The sequence below is a fragment of the Antechinus flavipes genome, chromosome 3 (assembly GCF_016432865.1).
Source record: "Antechinus flavipes isolate AdamAnt ecotype Samford, QLD, Australia chromosome 3, AdamAnt_v2, whole genome shotgun sequence".
NCBI lineage: Eukaryota > Metazoa > Chordata > Mammalia > Dasyuromorphia > Dasyuridae > Antechinus > Antechinus flavipes.
This window is the reverse complement of record NC_067400.1, coordinates 232,890,267-232,903,231: the sequence shown is the minus strand read 5'-3', so window position 1 is coordinate 232,903,231 and position 12,965 is coordinate 232,890,267. Positions and strand designations below refer to the sequence as shown.

Below are 12,965 nucleotides of genomic sequence, written 5' to 3'. Positions count from 1 at the left end.
AACTCTAAATTCCCAAATTTTTGGCATTTTGTTTGGACTATGAACAGCACCCTTCTGAATACAAAGTGTATGGGGAAAACACATTTTCAGAAAACTTAAAAACTAAAAAAATTGACACTCAACTTGAGACAATGTGTTCTTTGTTCCATTGCAATGACCTCAGAGACATCCAGCAGCACCTTAGATGGTCTCAGAGAGTCAATGTTGTGATGAAAGTAATGAAAAGTCCAGCATGAAATTAGAAAAAACTAGTTTGAAGGCCTGCCTTGGACACATAATGTGACTCCTGAGCAAGTCATTTAATTTCTTATTACCATAGTCAGCTCTTATATAAAGCTGCATGAGTAGAGGGAGTTTCCAAATCAAGAGTTCTTGACAATAATAAATTTACATACTTTCTTACACACTACCACCAGCAACAGTATTACCACCACCACCACCACCATCACCACCATGGTTACTACTGCTGTTGCTGATGCTTTTACTTTTATTTGTGAATTAATAGTCCAAATTAATGATTTCATGTTGCTTGATTAACAGTAAGTCCATTTATTGGTACATTTTAAGTTGTATATGATTTTTGCTAATTAGCATAATTTTTATGATATATTTATAAGTGATGTGATTCTTTCCCTCTTAAGATGGCAGATGAACTCCCTTCAGAATTCGATGTGATTGTTATAGGAACTGGTTTGCCTGAGTCCATTGTTGCAGCTGCTTGTTCAAGAAGTGGCCAAAGTGTTCTACATGTTGATTCAAGAAGTTATTATGGAGGAAACTGGGCTGGTTTCAATTTTTCAGGACTATTATCTTGGATAAAAAAATTTCAGGAAGAGAGTGATGTTGGGGTAGATTGGGCAGCATGTCAAGAGCTAATATTGAAAACCGAAGAAGCCATTGTTCTTACAAAGAAGGATCAGACCATCCAACATGTAGAAGTCATTTGTTATGTCAGTCAGGATTCAGATGAACACTTTGAAAAAGTTGGTGCTTTGCAGAAGAATCCTGTCTCTGTGATGTCTCCTAGACCAAATGACCCTCTAATCTCAATGTACACAGCTTACTCTGATACATCTGAATTACCATTACCACACAATGAGTCAGAGACTGCACTAGAAGGCCCTGGAGTAGACATGATGCTAGAGAAAGAATATCATGAAAACTATACAGAATTTAGCCAGTCAGCCTTGGAACAGGAAAAAGCTGAAAATGTTCCAATCATAGAAGATATTGCTTCTGCACCCAAGAAAAATAGAATTACTTACTCCCAAATTATTAAAGAAGACAGGAAATTTAATATTGATTTGACCTCTAAGCTTCTTTATTCTCGAGGATTGTTAATTGACCTTCTAATCAAATCAAACATTAGTTGTTATGCAGAGTTCAAAAATGTCACTAGAATTCTTGGATATCAAGAAGAGAATGTGCTACAGGTACCTTGCTCCAGAGCAGATGTTTTTAATAGCAAGAAACTCACTATGGTAGAAAAAAGAATGCTGATGAAATTTTTGACATTTTGTTTAGACTATGAACAGCACCCTGATGAATACAAAGCTTATGAGGAAAGTACCTTTTCAGAATACTTAAAAACTCAAAAACTGACACCCAACCTGAGGCACTTTGTTCTTCATTCCATGGCAATGATGTCAGAGACATCCAGCAGCACCTTAGACGGCCTCAGAGAAACAAGGAACTTTCTTCAGTGTCTTGGGCAATATGGCAACACTCCCTTTTTGTTCCCATTGTATGGTCAAGGAGAAATACCCCAGGGTTTCTGTAGAATGTGTGCAGTATTTGGTGGAACATATTGTCTTAACCATGTAGTACAGTGCCTTGTAGTAGACAAAGAATCTGGAAAGTGCAAGGCAATCATAGATCGTACTGGTCAGAGAATAAATGCTAAATATTTTATTGTTGAAGATAGTTGCCTTTCTGAGAAAACATGTTCAAATGTGACCTATAAGCAGATATCCAGAGCAGTGCTGATCACGATCGATCTGTACTGAAGGCAGATTCTGATCAGCACATTTCCATTTTGACAATGCCATCAGTAGACCCACGGTCTGCTCCTGTCCGGCTCATTGAGTTGTGTTCTTCAACAATGACATGCATGGAAGGAACATATCTTGTCCATTTGACTTGTGCATCCTCAAAAAAAACAGCCAGAGAAGATTTAGAATTTGTTGTACAAAAATTATTCACCCCATATACTGAAGTGGAGCTGGACAAAAGGAAACCAGAAAAGCCAAATCTTCTGTGGGCCCTCTATTTCAACATGAGAGATTCTTCAGGCATTAATAGGGACTCCTATAGTGACTTACCTTCAAAAATGTACATCTGCTCTGGACCAGACTGTTTTTTGGGAAGTGAGCATGCTGTTAAACAGGCTCAAACATTTTTCCAGCACATCTTGCCAAATGAAGAATTTTTCCCGCCTCCACCAAATCCTAAAGATATTATATTTGATGGAGATGGTGTGCAACCAGAAATTCTTGCATCCAAGCCAGACACTGCTGAAGAAGTCACAGGCCAAAGAAACCCAGAAGAACATGCTCATGAATAGATGACAGATAGATAAGGAGCCCTACTTTAAAAACTGTATCCAGTGTTCAAACTGTCTTAATTCAAGAAAAGTTAGGAAGATTGAAAAGCAAGTCATCTTGATTTACAAAATTACAACATATTAAAAACAAAACAAAACAGAAGAGTATTTTCCTCCTTGAAGAAGGGATACAAAGTCAAGCCATTTTAAAACACATTTTTTCTCCCTGTTTTAAGATGTCAGAATTTTTGAATGAACAGCTTTAATTTTATAATGTTTTATCTCCCCAGAGTAACACTAATCAGGATAAGGGATCTGATGAATCTGTTATATAATATTCAGTTAGTTTTCCTTTTACTTCCTTTGGCATCTTTAGAAGCACCGAGATATGTTTAACTATTGATGTTTTCCAGAAACCTTTATACTTGAGTTAATAAGAGAGTTGTCTTAATAGCTAATAGTATATTGTTTAAGAAGAATGGTTATCTTCATGCTTGAAATTTTTTTCCCCCCTCAGGAAGAAACCTCAGTAACTGGGATCAGAAGCAGCAACAGCTTTAAGAACAAGTTTTGTGTGTGTTTCTGGGCACTGAAAAAAAATAATGGGGTAGACTTGGCAGGAGTAGCCATGGCTAGTTCTTTAAAAATTGTTTGCAAAGTTACTTTTACAGAATCATATGGAAAAATAGATCATGAAAAATATTGTTATCTTATTCTCTTCAAATGACATGGCATTCAATAATAAGCATAATTTTATTTGAGGCAGCTGTGTAGTGCAGTGGAGTTAGGAAACTGTGAGTGAAGTCCTGAGCAAGCCACTTAACATTTGCTTTATATTCCTCACAAAGTGGTTGTGAGGCTCAAACGAGATAATGTTTCTAAAGGCACGTAGCACAGTGTCTGACATGTAGTAAGCATAATATAAATATTTATTCCCTATTTTCTGTTTCAAATGTTGATGGCTTCTATACATGAGCATTTCTATAATTCTACCATTCTTTAATAGAAGGTTGTCCAAGATTAAAACAAGACATTTTTTTCCAATCCTAATTAAATTAAAAAAAAATAATGATGATGACACACAAAATAAAAGATTAATTCCCAGAGATAGAGCCATAGAGAAATAAACCATTGCTTCCACAGGATAAGAAACCAAAAAAAACAATGCAACAATATTAGGAATTAACAATGGAGAATGCTAATCCTTATTGTGATCACTGAATATGCCTGTCCCATTAGCCTCAATGTTCTAGGACTTGCAAGTAACCCAATAAATTGTGCTCTGAAATTACTCAGTAATTCTCTTACTTATGTCTTTTGCCAGTATATGTCACTCCTGTCCTTAACCCAGTATCTGCTTTATGTAGACCTTTATGTAGAGAGGAAAACAAAAAACAAAAACCAAAACCCACATCTAAGAGGATAGGGCTTTGGTTTTGCTCAGATAACCTCCAGTTTAGGAAACTCCAAAATGTCAGAAACTCTGCCCATATCTATCATCCAATCTACCTTTCCCAAACATCCAAATAATACTAGTCATGATTCAGTACAACCAGAAGAATTTTAAAAATGGAGAGAACTGAGTCAAGGCACTGCACATGAGGATGTACTAGGCCCGAAAGAGAGAGAATTGGAATATAACTAGTCAGTTCAGTCCTCAAGGAAGTTACTTATGTAAATTCTAAAGTTGAGTGAAAGTGAATTCCCTAACTTGGGAGGAGATGAAAGAGTAGGATTTATCTTTTAATTAAAATGGACAGAATTAGAAAATTAATGATAAAAGTGCACTGGGGAGGGGATAAAGGTAGAAACATTAAAAGAGTATAGCTTCTAGGGGAAGCAGTAGTAAAGAGGTCTCCTTGACTTTGGAGTGTTTCTGTTCTAAAAATCTGTCAGTGATTCTAAAGTTTTCTAGCTTTGGAATCTTTGATTCCAAGGTTCCCCACCCCCACCCCAACCTTGGAGTGCTATTGTTCTAACAATCTGTTCTAACAACCTGTCTGTCAGTGACAATCCATAGATTATCAATGATTTCAAAGTCTTCTGGACTCAGAATAGTCCTACCAGATTAAGTGATATGTTGGTCAATGATAACCAAGTTCCTGAGACAACAGTAAATAGATCACCACTCAAACCTATTTGTAAGCCATAAAATTAGCAAATAACATGAAGCTTTGATTAATTTTGTCCTATAAATCTGCTTCCTTTCTCTTGGGTCCTTTCGCAAATTATTTTGGAGCTTAGCCTGCTTCAATTGGCGTTATAATTAAAGTAAACTTTGCCCTATGACTTGGAGATGGTTCAATACTTGGAGATGGGTACCTAGAAACACCAATCTGCAACTCCCAACCTTTTTGGGGTTCCTTCCCAACCTCAACAACATCAGGAAGATCTCAGAAAATTCTAATAAAAAATCTAGATTATAAGTAAATAAATCAATAGAGAATGCATTGAAGTCACAAAGGAAAAATTGTTAATAAGGCTTTTTAAAAGAATGCTGTGAAAAATGGATTTATTTGCTTTCAACATATAAAAATTAAATTGTAAAAATATTAGAAAATTGAAACCCAAAGGGACATTGGAGGACAGTTGTTGAGAGTGAAGGTTATCTCCCCCAAAAGAATGTAAGAATGTCAATTCCTTAGGGACAGAGACTGAATTGAGTGGGAAACACCATATTCTGTTAAACATTTGATTGCCTTAGCCTTTCTTATCTCTCTCTTTTTTTTTAAGAAACTGTGTTTTAGAAACCTCAGCCAATGAGGAAAGAATCCAGGGGATTGGAAAGGGAAGTTCTTGTTGGGAATAAAAAGGTATGCCCTTTGCCTGAAGTGTGTTTCTCTCTAAAACCAGGCTTTGTGTGTCAGAGACTGCACTCTTTCTCATGAAAAAGAAAGAAATATTTTCCTGCACTCATATTCAGACTTCTGGTTATTTTAGTGGTTGCTACTGTCCCACATGAGGCAAATATTGCAAATATCTCCAAATCAATATTAGAAGATTAAGCAAATTGATGCTTGATGAAACTGAATCTTCTGTATTCTCAGAAGAATATGGAATTACTAATTATCAAATTAAAAAAATGAATCTATGGTGGCTATTCCCACCCTTAAAACCAGAGAGAAAAACAGATTATGAATAGAAATGTAATGAAGAATAAGATGATGCAGAAGAAGCAAAACCCAGTAATTTTGAAAGAATATATAGTCTACATACAGGTAACATATATTGATCTCAAGGAAAAGATTCACATAAAAAATTTAAATATTTTGTAACCTCTCAGGAAAGCATATTTAAGTCAAAAATCTGGACACTAAATGCAAGAAACAATACAAAAAACTGTCTTAAATTTATCAACCCAGAAAACAAAACACAAGTCAAAAGAATTTACAGATCATTTGCTGAAAGGAAAAAAAAAATACATGATGCAAATCCCCAGACACAAGTTGTCATTTCCAATTCTGCTAGAGGCTCTGAGAAGGATCTTGAAATGTAAAGAGAAAAGTTAAATTTGAATAAGATGAGACTATTCCCTATCCATCAGGAACTATAGAAGGGAATGGAATAATATATTTTGAAAGGCAAAGAAAACAAAGATGCAACTTATAATGACATACTTCAAACTTGAATCTAATCATTAATGACCAAAAAAAAAATCAATATTAAACAAAATAGAATAATTTGGAGAATTACTGTCCTCAACCCTTCTTCCTCTTCCCTGCCCCCCTCCCAAAAACACTAGATAGGAGATTATTTGACTTTCAAATACTACAAACAGTAAAAATGCAAGATATGTAAATGAATGCAACTAATAAGGATAACATAAGTAATAGTTAAGTTAATAAAAGAACAAAAATTGTAATATAGAAGCCACTAAAACACAATAAATCAAATTCTGAGGCCCATTATAAGTGAATCATATATTTTCTGATTATGAATGTGATGTAAATTGTCCTCCTTTAACCTTTGAGGGGGCCCTGAAATTATTTCCCCTCTAATCTGTAAGAGAAGGATGATTGGGGTTGGAAATCTAGGCCTGAGGCATAATCAACATTGAGTGGCTCAAACTCCCAGTTAAGTGATCTCCTTCAATTGGAGATCCCAGCCTGATGGTCCTCTGTTGGAATCTTTACAAACTGCTAACTCATTAGAGTTGATAGATTATTGATCTGATCTTACAAGGAGATGTTTTGGGCCAGAAGCTGAAACAAGGTACTAAATAGAACTAATTGATACAATGCTTGTGTTCACACCTTTACTCATTGGAGTTCACAGGTTTGGGAGATTTCAGGGTTTAGTATGAGATATCTGAATTCACACCTCCCTTGAAGCTCTTAGGGCCAGAGAGCACACTGGGAGATATCCCACAATCCCACTCTCTCATATATAAGAAACAGACAAAGGCTCTTGGAGAGAGTTCAGCTGAATTAGATTGAAAGGGGAGCATCAAGTGAGTTCAGCTAGAAGCCCTCTCTCGGAAGAGAGTTACTTCGGGTTAGAGAGAGTTACTTCAGAACATTGACTGGGGTCCAAGAGGAGCACTCTGGGAAGAAGCCCATAAGCCCTCTCTCTCCGAGGCAAGAGAGATTCATTCATTCCATTTTCCATCTTTGTGCTGGTTGGAGGCTGAAGAAAGCAGAGGCAGAAGCAAAGGATAATCTGCAAGAGCTCTTGGAACCAAGCAGAGAGATAGACATCAACTAACTGGGCTATTTTGGAAGGAAAAAATAAATGTTTGCATTTTTACCAGCTGGCTGCATTTGGGGTGATTATTACTTTTCGCCGAAACTAAGGCTGCCTTCAGAAAACCTCCCCAAGAAACTCACTCCCAGAGAGAACCTTTATATTATTTTAAAAGAAGAAAATCACTATTTTATCCCAGTGGCTCAAACTCTCAGTTAAGTAATCTCATTCAATTTTCAATTGAATTGAAGCTTAAGAAGGCTAATAAAAGACAACTCCGAACCCCCCATCTTTGCAGATGTCTTAACAAGATCATGCCCACTGTTGAGGATATTTTCTTCTCAGTGTATCCCACTTTTGCTTATTCCTTGACCACTAAGAATGCTGACTTCCTAGCAAGCTATCTTCTTAGGGGAAATAAAATTCATTTTGCCACAGATTTAGGGTTTGTGAATTCTTTCGCATAGGACCTGGGGGACCAGAGAGGCTGTCCCACTCCAATTCTCACACCTCATCAGAAGGACTTTTGAAAGGTTGGAAGGGAAGTGAAAGGTAGAGGATAATGTGATAAAATGACCCAAATAATATCTATGAAAAACAAAAGGGAAAATAATATTTATAGTCTCTCTGAAAGAAGCCTGCAGTGGAATTGGTAAGGCGATTGAAATATTGTTAAAGAAATGATGAGAGGGTCCCCTACTAAACACTCTTCTTTGGAGAATAGTTAATATGCTGCGATGGATGATGAACAATGGTAAAAAACCGAACAAGAAAAAAAAGTGCTTACTTATAATTTGTCTACTAATTCAGTGAACAGAAAAACCACTCCTCTAAAAGGGTGTTGTTGTTCCATGAAGAACCAATAGCCTTAGCCAAATGAAATCAGGACTCCTAGGGGCAACCAGCATTTAAAAGGATGACAGGGCATAGACCCAGAGGGAAGATTGCAAAGGAGAAAGAAAATAATCACAAGAAGAGCAGAGAGTAGAACTGAACAAAACAAATTGGGACATAAGGAAATTTCATCCTCAGTACTTCTCTCAGAAGTTGATGATTACAACAAAAGAAGGGGAGAGGGGAAGAAGAGAGTGAGATCCACTAGATAATAACATAGAAATTGTTTGTAAGAGGAGATTAAAACTGGATCGTTTTTGAATATTTAATTCTACAAGGAGCAAAAAATGACTGAAGAAGGAATAAATAAATATAAAGACTGAGGATTAAATAAAATATTAGGACAGAAAAAAAAAGAATTACTAAAGAGAATAAGGTAAGAAAATAATACTATCTGTACCATCTCAGGCAATTTACTCAAGTGTCCAGAACCTCAATTTCATTATCTTTAAAAGGTTGTGGAGGAGGGAAGGGGAGGTTGGAACTGAGGGAAGTTGAAATGGCTTTTGAGGTCATTTTCAGCTCTAGTTCACTCTCAATGGATTTCAGAATTCTTTTTTGAAAAAAGCACTAGAGGCCAGGGAATCAGCTTTTGTTCTGAACCAGATTTGTTTCCCTTGACCAACATCATTTGAAGGGGACAAAAAGGTATTAATCTTATCTTAATAGCCCATCTTGGATATTTTCAAAGAAATGAGAGTACCCACACTTGTTATCTCCTCCTCTTAATGAGAAATCTCTCCTTGGAGAGAAGGTGTTACAAGTGACTATATCAGTCAGCTAATCAATAAATATTTATTAAGCACCTTCTGTGTACCAGGCATTGTGCTAAACTCTGAGACTATGGAAAGAGGCAAAATACAGCCAGTCCTTAGGGGTACACAATCTAAAGAGGGATATGATAAGCATTAACAACCTATATAAGGACAAAATAAGAAATAATCAAAAGAAGGAAGGCATTAGAATTAAAAGGGGTTTGGGAAAGGCTTCCAGTAGAAGATAGGATTTTAATTCGATTTAAAACAGGCTAGGGAAACCAGTAGGTAGAGATGAGGAAGGAGAGCATTTCGGGAAGAGCCAGAGAGCAGATAAGAATATTCTTGGATTGGAGATTACACAGAAGGAAGAAACTTCCAAGTCAAAAAAAAAAAATGCTATAGGGCACCTGAAAAAAGAACTTAGGTACTAAGGGGCTATAGCATCACACAATTTAGCAACTACCATTATAAAGGATAGAACAACTTGGAGTCTGACATTCCAGAAGGCAAATGATATAGACTTACAGCCAAGAATAACTATCCTAACAAAACTGAGTATAATGCTATAGGAGGAAAAAAATATTTTTAATGAAATACTACCAAATATTCCTAATGAAAAGACCAGATCTGTGGAGAAACTTTGAAGTACAAACACAGGAATGAAGAAAAGCTTTAAAAAGTGAAATGACAAACAATGGTAAAGGACAGAACAACGAAAATGTGCTTACTTTCAAATATGGAGAAATGACAAATCATTTTTCCCTTCTGTTCCTTATTATCAGAGCTCATAAAGGAAATCCAATTAGAAACATGTTGGCAGTGGTTCTGATATGTCTTGATGATGTTAAATAAATAGAAAGAGAGGGGGAGAAGAAAATACCTGGGGATGGGGGTGGGGATGGGAGAGAAGCTTAAGGAAAATTATCTCATGTAATGAGGATGTATAAAAACAAGGAGAATTGGTAGAGAGGATTAAATCCCACTCCCATTTGACCTGGTCAAAACAAGGAAGACACAGTTGGTTACAGATATATGAACAGTTAAATAGGAAAAAAAGGAAGGACGACAAGGAGAATTAAGGGAAGGTTAGATTAGGAGAGGGATTAGTTCTAAGCAAAATGTACTCTAAGGGTATATACAATTATTTATTGCTCTTTTTAAGATGGCAAAGAATTGGAATCTAGGGAAGAATGTCCATAAATTGGGAAATGAATGAACATATGGTAAATGCACATAATATAAAACTATCATACTGAACTCTTATCAGTGAAATGACTGACTAAGATTCCAGAAGTTAACAATGAACATGCTACCCAACTCCTTATAGAAAGATAAAGGACTCAAAGTGAAGAATGAAGAGGAAAAAAAATCTTTTTTTGGACATCACCAATATGGAAAGTTGTTTTGATTGATTATACATGTATGTGATAGGCTTTACCCTCTTATATTCTTAATTGGAGGTAGAGTGAGGAGGAAGAGGATCTTGACTGATTAGAAGAAAATATTTCTAATGTCTGTATAGTCACACTGTTTTCTTAGCTTTTTTTTTCCCCAAAAAATGAGTAACTTAAGTGTTATAACTGTTACAAATGTTATAATCTGCGATAGAGGGGAAGATGATCCCATCTTCTAAAAAGTCACTATGAAATGGACTAGAGTGGTTGGAAAAATTTAAGATATATCTAGATTGATTTTTTATCAACTTCTGTCACCTATCTTCGGGCTTCAATAAAAATGAAAATAATTGAAGCAGTTTTGGTTAAACTTCAAGAGATAAGATATGAACCCAAATTACATTTTTCCTAGAATGAGAACTTTACTTTTTTATCTTCCCTGACCTCTTTGAGAAGTAAAGAGGGAAGTAATTTGAGAACATCAGATTTTTCTAGGAATATAGTGAGAAATCAAAAACCTTAGGGTGACTTAGAAGAAGAGATCAACTTCAGTGTAACATAGTTTAAGTATCACAATCTAACTTTTTCTGATCTTGGGAGGTTGTTCATATCCATGATGTAATGAATGATGTGCACTATTGACATATCAGTAAGTATATGAGAGAAATCTGATTTGACCTAAAGAATTCCCAACTTCATGGAACAAGGATGGATTTTTTTTAACAATAATTTTTTATTTTCAAAATACATCCAAAGATAGTTTTTAACATTCATCATTGCAAAACGTTTTGTTCCAAATTTTTATCCCTCTTTATTCCCCCACCCCTCCCCTAAACAGCAAGTAATCCAATATATATTAAATATATGCAATTCTTCAATACATATTTCCAAATTTATCATGCCGCACAAGAAAAATCAGATCAAAAAGAAAAATGAGAAAGAAAAAAAAAAAAAAAACAAAAAACAAGCAAACAACAACAAAAAAGCTCAAAATACTGTTTTGTGAACCACATTGATTCCCCATACCCCTTTTTCTGGATGCAGATGGCTCTCTCCATCACAAATCTATTGAAATTGGCCTGGATCACCTCATTTTTGAAAAGAACAAGTTCATCAGAGTTGATCATCACATAATCTTCTTTTTCCTGTATACGATGTTCTCTTGGTTCTACTCACTTCACTTAGCATCAATTCATGTTTCTGCAGGCCTTTCTTAAATCATCTTGCTGATTGTTTCTTCTAGGACAATAATAGGTAACATACACATATGATAACTTATTCATTCATTCCCCAACGAATGGACATCCACTCAATTTCCAGTTTCTCCCCACTACAAAAATGGCTACTACCAACATTTTTGCACACGTAGGTCCTTTCCCCTTTTTTATGATCTCTTTGGGATACAGACCTAGTAGAAACATTACTGGATCAAAGAGTATGCATAGTTTGATAACCTTTTCAGCATAGTTACAAAGATGGATTTTATAATAAAATTTTAATGTATATTTGTTGATTTTTCTAGTCCTAGAATAGTTTTGTGAAATTAGTTATGATCAGATTTGACAGGCACAAAAGTAATAACTAGCAATTATATATATTTTTTATTTTTTATTATTATAGGTTTTTATTTATAAAACATATGCATGGGTAATTTTTCAACATGGATCCTTGCAAAACCTTCTGTTCCATTTTTTCCCCTGCTTCCCCCCCACTCCCTCCCCTAGATTGGTAGTCCAATACATCTTGAATATGTTAAAGTATATATAATAAAACTAGCATTTATATAACACTTTAAGTAATACAAAGTGATTTACAAATATTGTCTCATCTTCTCAGTCACTGAGTCAAATACTATTATTATTCCCATTTTACGGATAAGGAAATTGAAGTAGGCAGAGAATAAGGGTCATGCAATAGTGTCTGAGCTTCTATTTGAACTCTTTCTGACTCTAGAACCAATTTATCTACTACAGCAACTGGCTACCTTTATATAACCAGTACTGAAAATATCAAATGGAACCCTCAATGCTGGCCTAATTCCTTACACACTCTTCTGCATGGTTTTTCTGAACATATGATCTTTTAAAAAGAAATTGACTTGTAGCAACCTTGAAGATATATTAAAGAACACCTCCAAAAGGGATGTGTTGGAGCCAGCTATACTTGAGAACTGATAATTATGTTATCATTTTGAGCATTTACATCTGGGGAAAAAAAAAACAGAGTTTGATTTATTGTGTTATTGATTGTCTAGACTTAATATGTTAATAAAGCAGATTAAACTTAAAAGTGTGCATACATCCCCTCCCTCCCAATACACACGCACATAACAGCACATTGTTAAATTTTTACTAGCATACCCCTGACTCCCAGGCCTGCAGGTTTCCTATTGAGACCAAAATGCATAGTAGAAAGAATTCTGTACTTGAATTCAGGAGAGACGTGGCTTCAAAGTTGATTACTTATTAGCTCTATGAGATCATAGGCAAAATAGGTGAAATATCCCAATCTTGTAGCCTCCTCCATAAAATGAAAATGATGCTTGTGAAACTTGTTTTAAGGAGTTATTGAAATGATTAAATGAGATAATATGTAAAGGATTATGTAAAATCTTAAAAGCTTTATAAATGTCAGATATTACAATACTTTTTTTTTTTTTGAGGCAATTGGAATTAAGTGACTTCCCAGGGTCAC

The 12,965-nt window shown here is 35.3% G+C and overlaps 1 protein-coding gene across 1 annotated transcript; it reads left to right on the top strand.

The window, feature by feature from the left end:
* The first annotated feature begins 641 nt into the window (after window positions 1–641).
* On the top strand, window positions 642–2,573 carry LOC127557847 (rab proteins geranylgeranyltransferase component A 1-like). The gene is given in 2 exon segments (XM_051991133.1): window positions 642–1,986; window positions 1,989–2,573. Coding segments are annotated over 2 exon segments (1,920 nt in total). The 3' UTR covers window positions 2,564–2,573.
* Window positions 2,574–12,965: the final 10,392 nt, after the last annotated feature.